Source organism: Paroedura picta, chromosome 1, assembly GCF_049243985.1.
Source record: "Paroedura picta isolate Pp20150507F chromosome 1, Ppicta_v3.0, whole genome shotgun sequence".
NCBI classification, from domain to species: Eukaryota; Metazoa; Chordata; class Lepidosauria; order Squamata; family Gekkonidae; genus Paroedura; species Paroedura picta.
Genome location: NC_135369.1, coordinates 43,813,351 through 43,830,359, shown reverse-complemented (window position 1 = coordinate 43,830,359; position 17,009 = coordinate 43,813,351). Strand labels below are relative to the sequence as shown.

The window sequence follows — 17,009 nt, the reverse complement described above, 5'->3', positions numbered from 1 at the left end:
ATTTGTAGTAGTTAAAAGGAGATAGAGCCACCAAAAATATAGCCCTAAGTGTAAAATGTCAGTTAGGGAATCAGACTATTATCTGGAGGACTCAGTTATGAATCCCCATGCTATAAAAAGAAGGTTGCTACTCTCTCTCCTTAACCATTCTTGCAGAAGATACACCAAGTTGGATTGGTCACTAAAAAGAAATGTGGGTATGAAACAAATACGGTGAGCATTAAGGCTCCAGTTGAGCAGATGGCTTACTGTAACAGTTGTATTTTTTTTAAATCCTGACATTGTATCAAAGATGGCTACCAGATGTTGGCTTATCAGCAACTTGAAAGTAGTTCTTTTTGATATATTCTCTTTAAAAATTACAGAATGGGAAAGAAGGCTTCTTGACAGCATACACTCACTTTTTGAAGCAATTTTGAACATCAACCCTTTAGGTTTCTTCTTTCTTACTGTCCCTTCTTCACCTCCAAGGTCATTTTCACTGGTTTCCATGTTGTTTATCAGGTTGCCATTCAGTAGTTCTTCCCTGAAAAGAAGCCATCCATCAAGTAAGTATGAGACACATATACCAGCTTAGTTGACATATTCATCCCAAAAGACTGCAGGTTATTTTTTTGCCATTTGGTGTTACCCACTCTCCCATTCACATTCTTCTCTCATAACAAAGTCAGTAGCAGAAGTATTTTTTAAAAATAATGCCTGGCTCTTTGAGATGCTATTCCTCAACCATCAGTAGCAATCACTAGATGTTTACTTACTCCTGGATTCCTACACCAAGTTCTTGGATTTTCTTTTCGATGGCAGTTTCTACTTCACTCTTTTCAAGCGAGTATTCCACAAAAAATGCTTCCAGAATAAATGCTACAAAGATGCTGAAAAATCAAGTCGAGATGTGGTACACTGCGTAGTATTTAACATCCGCCTGTACTTCCTCCCTTCCCCAATCCCACAGTAAATGCATGAAAGATTTCCTAGCCCGTACAGTTAATATCACTCACATAGTAGAAATCAAAACCTCAGATTAGGAAGAAAAGAAAAAAACAGAATACGGGTGCCCTATGTTTGCATGATACCATAACCCCAAGCACATTAAGGGATGCTCAAAGAGCCACCAATTCAGTTAACTAATAGCTAGCAGAGAACCAGCTTTCTGACTGGCTGCTTGTGCCTGCTTCCTAAGCCTTCCAGAGACAAAGGGAGAAGCTTGTGGGGGAGAAAAGCTGATTCCCAGCTGATCAGTCTCCCCAAGTCCCTGTCTTGGAACACAGGATGTTTGGAGTCAAGAGAAAAGAATCACAGAATCAGGGAGTGGGGAGGGACTTCTGGGGTCATCTAGCCCAACCTCCTGCACAATGCAGGAAACTCACAACTACCTACCCACCCACGGGGACTCCAATTCCATGCCCAGGTGAAGTTAATGGGTTCTGTTCTTTTAGCTAAGGCTGGGGATAGACCATTAGTGCTCAGCTTCATTCATTTATTCAAGTAAGTTTACAAAACACAGAGGGGTTTAGACAAAATAATGAGAAGCAACTAGATTTCCATCTCCCAGCCTCCTTTCCCCTGCCCCCAGCAAGCATGGGGATTACACAGATTCATGGAGGATAGGCCTATCAGTGGAGTGGTGGGTGACTGAGTGGCACCTTCACATTCAGAGGTACTAAACCTCTCAATGCCAGAGCCAGGAGGCAATATCTGGGGAAGGTCTTGTCCTCCCTCTATGCCCCGTTGTTGCCCCTCCAAAGGAACTGTTGGCCACTGTGTCGGACAGGATGCTGGACTAGGTAGACAACTAGTCTGATCCAGCAGCACTCTTCTTATGTTCTTATGGCTGTCAGAAGTGATCGGCTTCTATTCTCCGTACTGCAAATGGGGCAGTGAGGCTGATCTGTTCCTCTCCTCCCAAGATGTGGCAGAGTGAAGGAAGCAAAGAGCACTGCTTCTCTCCCTCCCCCTCCTGGCCAGATCCCTAGTCAGCAACTACTAGGACATACACAGCATTACACACCGCATGCCATCTAATGAAAAAAAAAAGTCAGCACAGGACTTACTTAATAATCATAATAACCACAACAATATGAAAGGTGATGAAGTATAGCTTTGCAGCTTCATGAGTCACAAGGGCAAATCCACTGGCAAGGAGTACAAAGTCAAGGTCAAGTACTACACAAGTTCAGGTGCTGTTTGGATGAAGGTACAAAGACTCTCACCTGCCTCCCATTCTCCCCCAACAGCACTTCTAAAGCCCACCTGTTCTGGGAAAGCAGTGGATCAAGCACATGTGGCTTGGCTGAGGGTGGATGGGTGTAGTTTTGCTAATCCTTTTTTACAAAAAGGATATCATGCCACTGGTTGACAACAGTGAGCTCCATTAGGACAATGAAAGATGACACAACATTGTTGAAGTTGTTCTTGCAATATTTGGAATGGGCAAATACAGAGTCCTTCAGAGCGGGGTTTCCACAGTATGAGGCATGCTGTGCAGTGGTGTTTCCGGCAAAGAACTGGACCTTCCCATGGAAAATTTCCATCCCAACAATGGCAAAGATATAATATACCACCTAATAGAAAGGAGAAGGACATCTGCTTACCAGGGGCATACGACTTATTAAATATACAGGAGATAAGTCAAGAATTATTAAAGCAAGTCCACATTATATTTGGCCACTTCTCTTATTATCTGCTCCAAGAAGTCAACCACTGATCACCCTCTGCTTCTACCAACCCAGGGTGCCACTCCAGCAATCTGCACATAGACCATTCTAGGTACCAACAAAACTGCATACAATCCTAATTCAGGATGCTGGTCGCTTCAGCTACAGTGTTGAAAATCACACATTGCATGCAATGCATATTTACTTTATGGGAAGCACACCACTTTCCCCAGTTTCTTTGTGTGAATGTCACAGAAATTGAGGTGGGCACTTTCTATGGATGTATGGCCCTTTTCCTTCTTGAGGTATTTCTATCCATCGTGGGAGAAGAAGTCTCTGCTTCCTAATCTGAAAGAATAGTTCTACGGTACCTCTCAAAGTGGCTTACAATCCCCTTACCTCTCCCCACAACGGACACCCTGTGAGGTAGGTGAGGCTGAGAGAACTCTGATATCACTACTCAGTCAGAATAGCTTTATCAGTGATGTAGTGAGCCCAAGGTCACCCAGCTGGTTGCATGTGGGGGTGTAACCAGCTTGGTGTAGTGATTAGGAGTGCCTGGCAAGCCAGGTTTGATTCTGTGCTCCCCCACATGCAACCAGCTGGGTGACCTTGGGCTCACTACATCACTGATAAAGCTATTCTGACTGAGTAGTGGTATCGGAGTTCTCTCAGCCTCACCTACCTCACAGGGTGTCCGTTGTGGGGAGAGGAAAGGGAAGGGGATTGTAAGCCACTTTGAGACTCCGGGTAGAGAAAAGTGGCATATAAGAACCAACCCTTCTTTGTCTTCTATATAACTTGGTGGCAGAGCAAATGTTTTTGCATGCAGAGAGTTTGAGGCTCAGTTCCCAGCATCTGAATTTGAAAAGGGATTGGACAGGAGGGCTGCTTGGTTGAGGCTGGAAACAGCCATTGCCACTTGGAGAATGCTTGATTGAAGCACCCCCTGTCAAGGCTTCATATAGCTCTAGGACTTTAATCAGCAAGACCCTTCAGAGGGGAAAGGAGTATTTTAGATTTATCTTTCAAGAAGAGGAAAGAACGGTACTGAGGAGATTCAGCTTTCTGGAAAGCCCAGCACATTTCTTTAAATAAAACCAAAACAACTGTGAACTTTTTATACATGAGTTACAGTGAGGGCTTACTAAGATGATGTGTTGAAGTCATAAAAGGATGGAGTCCAAAGCACCTGCAAGTTTGGAAAGGACAGAAATAAGCTGCTCACCAAAGCCAAGCCACCAAAGGTCAGCATTGTAGGTACAATGTTGATGAGTGTGTTCATGATGACACGGAACCTAAAAGAAAACACAATGGAAAAGATGTGCCCAGGGTATTTTGTCCCAGAAAAGACACACCTCACAGGTGTAAATTCCTGTTGCAAAGGTACAGTTGGCAATTTAAATGGGAAAACAGCAAGAGGAAATACATGGCAAAAAATTCTAGCTGACATCATCCCCCTACCACTATTCATTCAGCTGTGTCTTATTAAAAGTAACTAATCCAGTTATTCCTACCAAGCTTGCCCCAGCCCCAATTTAACGACACTCTGAGTTTGCACACAGCTCTTGCTTCCAACTAACCAACAGCTACCTTTGTATACTGTCGATAATCCGAATGAGCCTGAGAACTCGCAGAATGAACACAATGTCCAGTACTTGCTGGCTGTTGTATACAGAGACTGAGGAGGGAAAAGAAAAAAAGGCATTAGCCACCAGGTGAGGTCCTCCCACATATTTGACCAACCTTATCTCAATGTCAGTGAGAAAAGTTTCATGGAAAGAGGCCCATTTCCTTATAGCTAGACATTCTAATTTATCGTATTTTAAGTGTTCCATGCAATTTGCCATATTTTAATGGCTGTTCTTATTCAAATGCCTGGCATATTCTAGAAGAGGATTTCTAGGACCCCAGAGCAAAGATTCCTCGCCCTCAGACAGATGTCCAGAGACACTACATCCCTTGCCCCGCTTGCTCTGCTCCCTAACCAATCCCGCTCCCAGCATCTTTTCTAATTCACTCTGGGGCCCAGATGGAATCATGGTATATTAAGCTGTCTGTTATGTTATGTTAGATTGTACTGTATTTGGTGACAAATAAATTTTGGGGGAAAACTGCTCTTAAATTATTCCAAGCATATTATTGGGATACTAATGTCTCACCCCTACTGTGTAAGAGGCTGCTTCAGAGGCTGGTTAATGGTTTGCCTGTACAATCACCAAGATGGAAAAGGAAACAGGTGGGAAGGAATAAAGGAAAAGGTTTCATGGGAAGAAGGGAGCCAATGGAAGGTTGGGACTGAGAGAGCTCAGTGAGAACTCTAAGAACAGTGACTAGCCCAAGGTCACCCAACTGGCTGCATGTGGAGGAGGGAGTGGGGAATCAAAAAAGGTATTTCTGCCTATGGAGAGCTGCTGCCAGTTCCAGGAGTCTGATCTGGGCCAGACTGACCAGTGCTCTGACTCAGTGTAAGGTGGTTTCATAGATTTAAGTCTATCTTGATATTGTTGGAAACACATGGCTCAAACTTTGGGGCCCTTGGTGAAACAGGGGAGGCCAAAGAGATCACAACCATACTGGGAACAGAGGGAGTTTTCAGCTCGCTCACTGCACACTTCCCCACAGAAAGGATCTGGATGCACATGCATGACTTACCAGATTTAAGTGTAGTGTTGAGCACTGTTGCTATCAAGGCAGCAATAATTATAAAAGTATCAAACCTAGGAAGGAGGGGATGACATGTTAGAGAAAACAAGGCAACACTATTTTGAGGCCCTTGCCTGAGCAATCCAGGGAAAACCATGTTTCTAGCTAGTGGGATGCAGGGCTGGGAAAGAAGGTTGTCTCAAGTCAGACTCCTCTTGGCTCCATGGGCGGGACCCTTGGTCAGGCTGCACCCTTGTGCTACCTGGCCAGTGCTTAGCTGCAAAGTGGAGCTGATGATTTCCAAGGGGCCAGTGCTCCATCCTTCCCCTGTTCGCAATTATCCCCCACATTCTCCCCCATCTGCTGCTTTTTTCTCAGTTAAGGTACCAGACCAGTATTGGAGAGGAAACACGGGTCTAGAACCCCAGAGCTCGTGCAGTGAAGATTAGGAAAGCAACAGGTGAGGGAAACGGTGAGGCTCCTTTCTTCCCAACAAAGCATCTCATCTTGAAGCTACTTAGCAGAGTACAAATGGCAACTGACAATTTAGGGAAATGTGATTCTAGCCTGAGTGACACACATAACATTTATTTTTATTTATTTATTCGGCTTATATGCCACCCTCCCGGCAAGTGAGTTCAAGCTTCAGCAAAGTGCCTGCTTAACTTAGGACAAGCTGGGTGAATGCAGGATGCTTCTCCTGGACTGCAGCTGGCCTGGTGCTCAACAACCCTCCTGGTTTTGTGGCTCCAAGTGAGTGCAAACACAGTCCCTGCCTGGGCCATGTACAAGGGTAACCACCTCACAATTGTTTGGCTTGCCCTTGCACTTCTCCCCTGCCCTTTAGCAAAAGGGTATCCCAAAAGAACAAAACACCCAACTATTAAATATCCTTCTCCACCCCCCCCCAACCCTTATACTTAAAAGAGGGGAAGGAAGTTACTAACTATGTCTACTCTTGAAATACTGATGATTAATTGAGAAAGATTTTCCAGGGCTGGATGTGGGTGGGAAGAAACAAAACGTTTTTCTGGCAAACCATTTCCCCTTCTGCATATCAGAAACTCAAATTCCACATTCAACAAGTTCCACACAGTTCTGCAGGAGAACAGTTGTGACATTCACATTTTTATCCCTATGCTTTAGAAGTTTTGCAAGACGTTTAGTTGATTCCTGCCTAGGTTTATTTATTGAGTTGGAATGTTACTTAATCCTTAAAACATCTGGCAGGAGGGGGAAGGAAGGCCACGTACAGCCAATAGGGGAGAAAGTCTGATATTCATGATCACTTTGGTTTCAAGAAAAAATGCTGCATCAGACACAGAGACCCTTCCTGACCAATCAGCGAACTCTTCGCTACTCCTAGGCATCCCTTGAGCAGTGAGAAGTTCCAGAGGCAGCCTAAAAAGACTTACCCTTCTCTTGGAGGGAAAAAACACTGGATAACTGAGTTTTTGCTTGAATATTTGAAAATGAATGACACTGTCAAGTGCAGTAAAAGCCAAGTCGTAAAGTCCACAGTCGTACACCAGATTCTCAAAAGAAGCACTGCACCCCACTGGTGCTTTGGTTTTGGTTACCTCCAGCTCAAAACACTCATCACGTCCAGCTTCAAAAATCATCCTTCTGCAACATTATATTCTCCAAGGGATTTTAACCTGGACCTCCAATTTCCCCCCCTTGATTGTGGGATGTACTGACTTCTTCATGTTATAAGACAAAGAGCAGCTATTTTAAGCTTTGTGTGGGTTTCTATTTAGATGTTATGTTCAATTTTTAACTTGTCAATCATTTTGGGAGATTTTTATATGGGGAAGATTATTCTGGTGCCATTGTTAGAGTGTTGGACTAGGATCTGAGAGACCCAGGCTTGTATCCTCACTCTGGCATCAACCACTTAGACACACTCAGGCTACCATTCCTCAAAGGATTGTTGTGAGGATAAAATAAAGCAGAGACTAAAGTAAGTTGATTTGGGACCTCCATTAGAGACAGTAAAAAAAGAGAGAAATAAGCCCAATCCCACCCGTCTCCAAGCAGAGGCCTCAACTTTCACCCAGCCTGCAACTGGCAGTAGAAAGAGGCAGCATTTCTTTGGCTGAGTTGCCAAATTATATTGTGTAGTTACTTTGAAAGAGTTCTTTTCTTCAGACAGAGGAGTTAAGACAAAGTATATATTTATACAAAAACAAGAACCAATGTATTTAACCTGTGCCTAAAGTTGGCATCACCTCCAAGTAGACTGGAAAGAGAAAGAAGAGCTTTCCCCTCCTGTCCACAATGGCCTGCCCCAAGATGGCTGGTGCCATAGAGGAACATGGCTGGCCAAACGGTCCTTGTCCATTGGCACATGCACAAAGAATGCAGGGTAAATATCTAAGTACCTGGATGCTGTTCCTCCCAACGATGAACAGGTATGAAAGCTGCCTTACACTGATCAGCCCTCTGGTCTATCAATATCAGTCTTGTCTTGTCTGACTGGAATCGCTTTCCAGGGTCTTGGCTAGAGGTCTTTCATCACCTGCATCCCTGGTCCTTCTGAGTGGAGATGCTAGGAACTGAACTTGGGGCCTTCTGAGTGCCAAGCAGATTCTCTGCTACTGAGCCATGGCACCTCCGCTGGACAGGTGAAGGCTATACTCACCAGTTCCAGAACTGGTTCCTTGCAAAAAAGGTCCTGGGTTCATAGGTGTACAGCTTCAGGAGGATCTCAGCTATGTACAGAGAAAGGAACACCCACTCTGCATAAGAGATAAGTGGGTTTTCCTCATCCAGAGCTATGAAGACTGCATTGATAAGTATGATTACATCATACATCCAAACAAATCCTCTGCAAGAGAATGAGAGAGATTGGAGTTAAAACCTGCAAAATATTTTATCAATGTTTAACATTAGTCTTTTTTTTTTTTAAATCCAAGTAGTTGCTCAGCTCTCTGCCATCCCAACATTCACATGAACAGGGAGGAGAAATCTGCCCTAGACCATCAAGAGCGATTTGCAAAAAGGAAGCCAGAACATGGGGACAAACTTACTTGTGTTGAACTATACTGCGGATGAAGAGGCTGAAAGCAGAGTTGTACATATGTGGGAACCAGATCGCCAGGGGATGACTACGGAGCTTCATTGTAATCACCTGTATATTCAGAAGATCAGCCAGGCGGACAAAAGATTTTTTGTCTGCAATGCACACAAAGACAGGTTAAACAGAACTTACCAAGCATCTTGGGACCAGTCCTTTTGCAGGATTCGACTAACAGTAGCCCAGATCCAGCAAAATATTATAACCTATGGCTATAGCTGGAGAGCTGACTTGCAGCTTGCTGCTGTTATAATTCAGGGTTTTATTAAGTAGTATCCTCATTAAAATGAGCTTTCCAGACTGTAGGAAGCAAAAACATTTTTGAACAGTCACCAACATATGCTTCACAAGCTAAAAAACCTCGTATAATAGAAAGAAGCCTGAGCTACCTGGCTTTTGAGGCCTAAAATAACACTCACCAGTAAAGGCTGGCCTCACTGCTGGAGGAGGAGTGAGTTGGAAGGTCGTCTACTTACAAACACAGCTGTCTGGGGAAATTTTAGCTGGGGGTATGAGGAATCTGTAAATTTTTAAATTTTTAATTGTATGTTTTAAATACTGTTACCCACCCTGAGCAATGTGGAAGGGCTAGATATTTTAAAAACTTTGTTTGTTTGTTTATTACTTCTTTCCTGGGCCTGATGCTTTACCCCCTCCCCCATGCAGGGGAGATAGTATCCTGTTCCACATTTTTAAGTGCTATAGTCCAGGCTAAAACCTCAGGACTTTGCCTGCATCATACCAGTCCCGACAAACTGATTATGTACACATCCTGGGTGTATCACAGAGGGAGGCCTCTGCTCCTGCCCCTCTACCTTACTCCTGATTCCAGAGCTTAGTTTTTTTGATCAGCCAGGTAATAGCACAGGACTACCTTTAGGATATGAAGCTCTTCCAAGGATTTGTTTTTCCTTGAATGAGACATGTCTCCCTTCTGCTTCCCCTCAGTCCTGGCAACTCCACCTTCTATCTAGCTGGCTCAGGTGATGCCTCAGTCTGGCGCTGCTTACCCACATGGCCTTTTTGTTCTTCGTCAGATATCCTTAACAGAAGTTCTCGGTGAGACGTGCTGATATCAGGAGCCACTAGTTTGATCAGATTCTTCCACTGGTCCTCTTTGATAACAAACTCTGTTCCCTCCTTGACCTTCAAGAGGTTGAAGGCTTCTACCATCTTGCGGCGTTTCATGTAAACTAGTTTGCGGATCTCATTCTGGAGGACATTAAAGTCATCACTTTAGAAGAGATTTGAAGCCAAGGGAGACTGTTTCTCAGGAGGTCTACATAGGTCAACATTGCCTGGACCTCTGATACACAAGTTGCAAATATTTTTCTAGATCAAAAGTGGAAGAAGAGGCATTCCCTAGGGAGGCTTCCAAAACAGTTGGCTGGCATCCTTCTCGCAACTGCAGGGTAGTTAATAGTGGCTCCCTCCCCTAGGCCAAATAATTATGGCTTAGAGGTCAAACCATATTTGTCTTTGGGTTGCAAGGAGCAGGGGGCATCTCTATTCCACAAAAAAACACAGTGTGACATAATAGAGTCTCATCTTTCGAGGCATTCTTCATCTCCTCTTGTCACTCACCAAAATGCCCGAGCACTTAGTGTGGGAACCACAGACATCACAAAGAGGCTTTACAAGAAAAGTTAGCAATGCTTTCCAACATATAATCTTTCCCCATGGTAAAATCTTAAAATGGTGTATCACGCTGTTGTAGGATAGTTTTGCAAGGCCAGAATTAAAGGAAACAGCATGATATCTACTGAGCTGAGGTCTTTCTACAGGGGTACCAAGGAAGATATCCACCCTGCAAACTCGCCTGTACTCTAAAAAGGCTAGTGAGTTTACATGCCCACACAAGGTGGAAGAAGAACATCATTCAGATCTCTGAAAGGATTCACAACAGCATCCAAGGCTGATTATCCTCGCACTGGGAGTCCAGGGATCACAGAATTGTTATTGCATGCCCACATGAATCAGAGCATTGGTTCATCGGTACTTCTATTATAACCGGCAGCTGTTTTCTAATTTCAAGTCACCTACTGCCCAGTCCTTATCATCTGGAGATGCTGGGGACAAAGCCTGAGACCTTCTGCTTGCCAAGCAGATGCTCCAACGCTGAGACACTCCTTCAGTTCACCTACTATTGCATCAAAAATGCTGTGTCATTCTAATCTGGCAGGTGAGATTCCATTCAAAGGGTGAAAACCCCCAAGATGAACTAACACTTTTGTTTTTAAAAGCGGTAAAGTTTCCATTTAGTTATATCCTACCTTTCTCCCCAATGGGGACCCAAAACACCTTAGAAGATTGTTTTCTCCTCCTCAGCTTTTTAATCTCCACCCTGTGAGGAAGGTTAGGCTGAGAATGACTAGCTCACAGACCCCCAGCATGCTTCCATGGCAGAGTGGGGATTTGAACCGAAGTCTCCCAGGAGCCTAGCCAACATGCCACACTGGCTTTTAAGTTTGCCCAGTCAAGATCTGGCAGCAACCTTATCAGTAGTCTCCACAGAAGTTTCATAAATCAATGGGCTAGGGCAATTCCAGACCAAGGGACTAGTTTGAACGGGACCAAGAAAAATAGTTAACAAAGCTGAAAAGCAATATGCCCCAGTTTGGATATTCCCAGGTGTGATATAGCTAAGAGCCATTGACTCAGCCCCCCTTCCCCCCACTATGGCATCACTCAAGTGGAGGAGCTGTGAGGTAGGACCAAAATGCATGGCTCTTCCCCCTTTCACTGCTTCCTGATGGTGCAATAATCAGGAGGTAAAGGAAGCATATCACAGGGCCCCGTCCATGAGATTTCCATATCTAGACAGTGACTGGCTGACACCATTGCCATAAAGCCATGAAGTGAACCCAGAAGTTGTTTCTTTTCCTCTGGCAGAACTTACTTTTAAGTGCTTCCTGTAGTTGTTGTACACCACAGCCAGGAAGACGGACATAAAGATGTAGGTGTTGATAACCACATAGGTTATGAAAAACAAGCAGTACCACCCGCTGAAATTATAAGCTGGCATCCTGCAGGACAGAAGTGGCAGTTAAGACAAGGACTCCTGAAAATGCTTTGGTGCTCAAGGCACTACTGAATTCCAGGCAAGGATTTCCCTAGAGTAGTGACCAAGAGGATGAGCTGTAACTCACTCTACATGGGCCTTCACTTGTCCTTGACCTGGAAATTGCAGCTGGTACGAAATGCAGCAGCTAGGGTCCTAACAGGAACACATTAGAGGGCCCATATCCAGCTGGTGCTGAGGCAGCTGCATTGGCTGCCAGTTGCAGCCCAGATAAAGTTCAAGGTTTTGGTCTTGAGCTTTAAGGCCCTTTGTGGTCTGGGACCCACCTAACTTAGGGACTACCTATTGCCTTATGCTCCCCTCAGGGCTTTACATTCTTGGCAAGCGCTGGCATGACCCTCCAGGAAGGCTGGGCAGCTGCAGAAGGAGCCAGTGGGACACTGGAAACAGGTGGGCAAGGCAAGGCTTTTGCGTGTCTCCCGTGGAGTCCAGCACCTCATACACATCAAGTGTGTCTTGCAGATGCTTGGGCAGGGAGGGGATTGCGGGAAGAAGAGGGTGGGGGAGCACTATTTCAGAGTTCCGCTCACTCCATGATGTGACTCGTTTTTGTAAAATAATTGGGCTTTGGGTCATGGGAGGGAGGCTCAGAGGCAGTCCAGGGCCCTATGGAAGTGCTAAAAATTCCTCCGAAGATAGGCATCATTCAGCTTGCCCTCTTCATTCATCCCATGGCCCACCCAGAGGGATGAAAAGAGTGAGCCAGGCCTGTTGCAGGACAGCCCTGGAGCACAACTGGTGGACGTTCTACCCCTGCCCTATGTGGTCCTCACTTGTGTTGCGGTCCCTGCTCTCGATCTCTCTTGGGTGGAGGTACCGCACAGTGCACGGTTCCCAAGGAATAGAGGAAACACATTCATGATGGAAAGAGGAAGTGTGTGTATAAAACTGGGTTGACTTCTCAGCCCTGCTTTCCTCTTGTAAAAGAATGTGGCTTAGCTTGGCTCTTTTTCGTCCTGAGATGGGGTAAGGAATCCTGGCTCCCTCAAACCCTGCACAATGTGTGTTTCCTATGATCGCTCCAGGGATCAGATGTGTTAGTCCACTCGATATACTGTTCCCTGGACATTATAGATGCTGTGATGTGGGTCTGTTGCTTACAATGCATATGAGCTTCCTTGGGAGGTGGTGGGTTCTCTAACTTCAGAATTTTTTAAACAGAGGCTAGATAGCCATCTGACAGAGAGGCCGATTCTGTGAAGGCTCAAAGGGGTGGCAGGTTACAGTGGATGAGCAATAGGGTTGTGAGTGTCCTGCATAGTGTAGGGGGTTGGACTAGATGGCCCAAGAGGTCCCTTCCAACTCTATGATTCTATGATATATATTATGTTATTATAGGAAACTGATTTACCTTAGGCATAAAAATTTTGCTTTACCTGAGTCAGAGGAACTTATTCCAGACTTCATCTGTGCCTTTCTACTTTTTGCCTTAAATAACTCCCTCAGGAATAAGGGTTGCTGTGTTTCTTTGAGCATTCAGCGATACCTCAAAACGCCTGAACAATAATTACCTCAAAGAAACCAAGGGAAAATTAATCCTTCCTTCTGAGCTCTCTTATTTCACAACTCATCAGCTTGTCAGAGTCATGGCTGAGCACAGTATGTCGCGACACTAGCATTGCCACTTTCCAGTTACAACAGGGAAAACTCAGATTGTCAGAGGCTCCTATTTCACGCTGTGATCTTTCACAGCAACTACCTCCTGAAACTTTTCTAGTTGGAGATGCCTGGGACTGAATGTGGGCCCTTCTGCATGCCAGCTAGAGTTTAACGAGGCAGAGTATGGCATTGCAGAGAGCCAACCAAATGATAACGGCACCCTTAGATGGCCAGGTAAACAAGGGGAAAGAGCTATTCATGGGCTTGAAAAGAAATCGACATTTGATCAGTTTATACTAGAAGGAAGAATATAGAGCCTGAAGAGAGGATATACATACATGACATCAGGGCTATTTGCCGTGGTCACCAGCACATACATATCAAAAACAATGCTGAGGTAATCTGTAAAATATGGCAAGCCTTCCACCGTCTTCAGATTCCTAAATGCCAAAGGAAACAAATGCCAAAAGGTGTCAAGGCAAACCGCATAACAGTCTGTTTGGAGCTATTCCCAAAGCTGACTTTCCACATAAACTTTTGGCTCTTTGTCCCTCTTCTGTAGTGTGCTGCAGAGATGACAGCCATGGAAGAGGCAGCATACATTACCCTATACCTGCAAGAGCCAGTTTGGTGTAGTGGTTAGGAGTGCGGACTTGTAATCTGGCATGCCAGGTTCGATTCTGCGCTCCCCCACATGCAACCAGCTGGGTGACCTTGGGCTCGCCACGGCACTGATAAAACTGTTCTGACCGGGCAGTGATATCAGTGCTCTCTCAGCCTCACCCACCCCACAGGGTGTCTGTTGTGGGGGGAGGAATGGGAAGGCGACTGTAAGCCGCTTTGAGCCTCCTTCGGGTAGGGAAAAGCGGCATATAAGAACCAACTCTTCTTCTTCTTCTTCTTCTTCTTCTTCAAACAGCATCCCAGAAAGAAAAGAGCCCATAGAAAAGAGCCTATCACAAGGATGGCCAAATTGTGGCTCTCCAGATGTTCATGGACTACAATTACCATGAAACCCTGCCAGCCCCTGGAGAGCCACAGTTTAGCCACCCCTGGCCTAGCACTTGGATGCCCCTCTTTCTCACCATTCAGAAAGATCACCAACGAGCTACTCAACAGCCGGCCAAAGAATTCTCTGTCTCCAGACTTCCCAAATTCCCAGATAAGAGTTCTTGTGTTAGGCTGATGAGAAGACAGAAAGGCCATTTTATTTGACCAGCTACTCTCTCAACATCTGGGCTGAGAAATTACATAACCCTTTGCAACCAACTCTGAGCTACACTAAGGAGAAGAGTAAGCACTTTAGTTGCCCTGGCTACAGTGCTCTATCATACAGAGCTCCTGTTTCTCCCTCTATATTATTTATTGCCAAATGGTTGTTCATATTTCATGAGTAGCATTACGTAATAAAATGGACGTTGATGGGATAGTCTAAAATATTTTTATCCCACCTACTAAAGCAGGGGTAGTCAACCTCTGGTCCTCCAGATGCTCATGGACTACAATTCCCATGAGCCCCTGCCATCTGGAGGACCACAGGTTGACTACCCCTGTACTAAAGAACACCAGAGCACAGCTTGGTGTAATGGTTAGGAGTGCCTGGTGAGCTGGGTTTGATTCCGCGTTCCCCCACATGCAGCCAGCTGGGTGACCTGATAAAGCTGTTCTGACCGAGCAGTAATATCAGGGCTCTCTCTGCCTCACCTGCCTCACCGGGTGTCTGTTGTGGGGAGAGGAAAAGGAAGGAGAATGTAAGACGCTTTGAGCCTCCTTTGGGTAGAGAAAAGCGGCATATAAGAACCAACTCTTCTTTTTCACAGCAAATAGATGTTCAATTTTTTAAAAAATCAAATACCACATAAACCTGACAAACATAATTAAACTAAACTAAACCACAGCAGTCAACTAAAATCATGAAAAAAATGTCAGACCTCAGAAAATAGACATCTCTGCCAAAGCTGAAGACTGCTCCTTCTGAGAGTCCAATACTGGGGATTTGGATCCCCAGCATGCGTTTTGGCTACAAAAACAAGCAATGCCCGCCACACAGTGTGGCCATGGTGCTGAGGGTCAGAGTTTATTTCCTCCTATGCACAACTTCTCCAAGCTAAAATGCCCTCCCCTGGCTGCTTTTAGCTGGGAGGGGAGGAAGAAAGAGAAGACAAACAAGGCAGCCTTGTCAAATACTGATGGTGGGCCATGTTCAACTGGAGAAAATGGGGAATGAGAAAAGGTTAATGCCCTTATCAAGAACTGCAGTCCCAAACTGTAGTCTCAACACAAACACAGCAATTGCTGATGCTGACGCTGCTTTTTGTATCTATGCTTCACCTGGGAGGCTCTTCTCAAGATTTCCAGCATCACGTGTAAGCTTGCCCCCCCCCCCACAAGCCAGGCTTCCACTGAAGTCAAGCGATGGAGAGGAAAGGGAGATTTCACATGGGAAGGGACGGCATGACCCTCAGGGCCACCAACATCATCCATCCCCAACTCACTGAGCCTCCACAGTCACAAGGGGGCCCTAGCCAATCATCCAGGAAGTCAGAGAGGAACACAAGGAAGGAAGCGACTCTAAAAGGAACCCCCTTAACTGTCTTACCTGTGTTAGAAAGCATTACCACTTTCCCTCCCTTGGACCAAAAACAATCAGTGGGAAAGAAAAAGTGGGACATGAAAGAAATAAATCTTACCTGTCTCCGAAGAGTTTCAAGGCCATAAGAGAAAACATCAGGACGCTGAACATGAACAGCAGAAAGACATAAGTGATCTCAGGCAGGGTGTTACGGATGCTACGAAATGCTCTTCGGATCTGTCAAGAAGCAGTGGCTACTCGTCAGGAGAAGGAAGAGCAAACTGTGCAGGGGTCAGAGTTAAATTCTTCTCCCCCCTGGTGTGGCTCTATTGTGTGCAGCTGTATGTGGCCACAGTGATTCCATTTTTAAAACCTCAGGGCAGGTCTGATTTTGGACACATGCCCCCAGTATCTTGTTAGGTTATCTAGTTCAGTGGTTCTCAACCTGGGTGGTCGAGATAGAGCGTTCGTCTGTCTGGAGCAGTGGAAAAGAGCGAGATCGGTATGAACCGAACTGAGAAACCCTGGGGGAAAAAATTATATACAATCATGAACAATGGATCTTCACACCACTGGTCAGTTTCAGTTTAATTTATGTGAAAGAACACTTGCATAATTTTATGGTTGGGGGTCACCACAACATGAGGAACTGTATTAAAAAGCCACAGCATTAGGAAGGTTGAGAACCACTGATCTAGTTAAACCCAGAATCTACTATCTTTATTACGTGCAGAACTCCCAGATGTTCCCCTGTAAACAGAAGTTACGTTCTCCTACTTCCAGGGACCTAATGATACCTTACCTCATGCTTTTAGCTTCCTCAAGCTAGATCAGGCTAAAGCCTGCAGGTTTGCAGAGAGAGAGAGAGAGAGAGAGAGAAGAAAAAGTAGAAAGCAATTTCAGAGTGAGAGAGAGATCTTTGGAAAAAACATAATACAAAGCTAAAGCTAGGCCCTTTTCACTTCATAAAGAATGTCCACTGACCAGCTGCCAATTAATTTGACAAGCATGCTTAATTCAAAAATACAAGTTGACTGCCTGCCTTCAGGGGTTGGGAGATCTCAGAATTACAACTGATCTCCTGCCGCTCTGCCGCCAGCTGACCTTTGGTGCTCTCCAGTGGCCGCCAGGGGCTCCCCCTTGGCATGGCACTGTACAGCTGCTGCTAGCAGCATCCCCCAGCGGGCAGCGGGAAGTCAGGGGCACCGGCGGGAAAGCAAGTGAAGGAGGGGCTCAGGCGGCGGTGACATGCCTCAGCAAAAGACTAACCCCCCCATCCGGGCCTCAGTAAAATTGTCAAGTGATGACCAGTCCCCGGTGATAAAAAGGTTGGGGACCACTGTCTACAGTGTAGTAAAGATCCCTTCCCAAATTCCC

At 45.4% G+C, this 17,009-nt stretch overlaps 1 protein-coding gene across 1 annotated transcript in view; it reads right to left on the bottom strand.

Moving 5' to 3' along the window:
- The window catches only part of LOC143836538 (two pore calcium channel protein 1-like), a 41,057-nt gene that overhangs the window by 4,918 nt on the left and 19,130 nt on the right, over positions 1-17,009 (bottom strand). The window contains exons 6-18 of the mRNA XM_077335953.1: positions 15,751-15,869; positions 13,399-13,500; positions 11,279-11,405; positions 9,390-9,591; positions 8,333-8,477; positions 7,945-8,130; positions 5,310-5,374; positions 4,248-4,335; positions 3,883-3,952; positions 2,342-2,561; positions 2,052-2,142; positions 759-872; positions 402-526 (exon numbers count right to left, since the gene is read on the bottom strand). Of these exons, the coding sequence (XP_077192068.1) occupies positions 402-526; positions 759-872; positions 2,052-2,142; positions 2,342-2,561; positions 3,883-3,952; positions 4,248-4,335; positions 5,310-5,374; positions 7,945-8,130; positions 8,333-8,477; positions 9,390-9,591; positions 11,279-11,405; positions 13,399-13,500; positions 15,751-15,869 (1,654 nt within the window). The remainder of the gene's footprint in view (positions 1-401; positions 527-758; positions 873-2,051; positions 2,143-2,341; positions 2,562-3,882; positions 3,953-4,247; positions 4,336-5,309; positions 5,375-7,944; positions 8,131-8,332; positions 8,478-9,389; positions 9,592-11,278; positions 11,406-13,398; positions 13,501-15,750; positions 15,870-17,009) is intronic.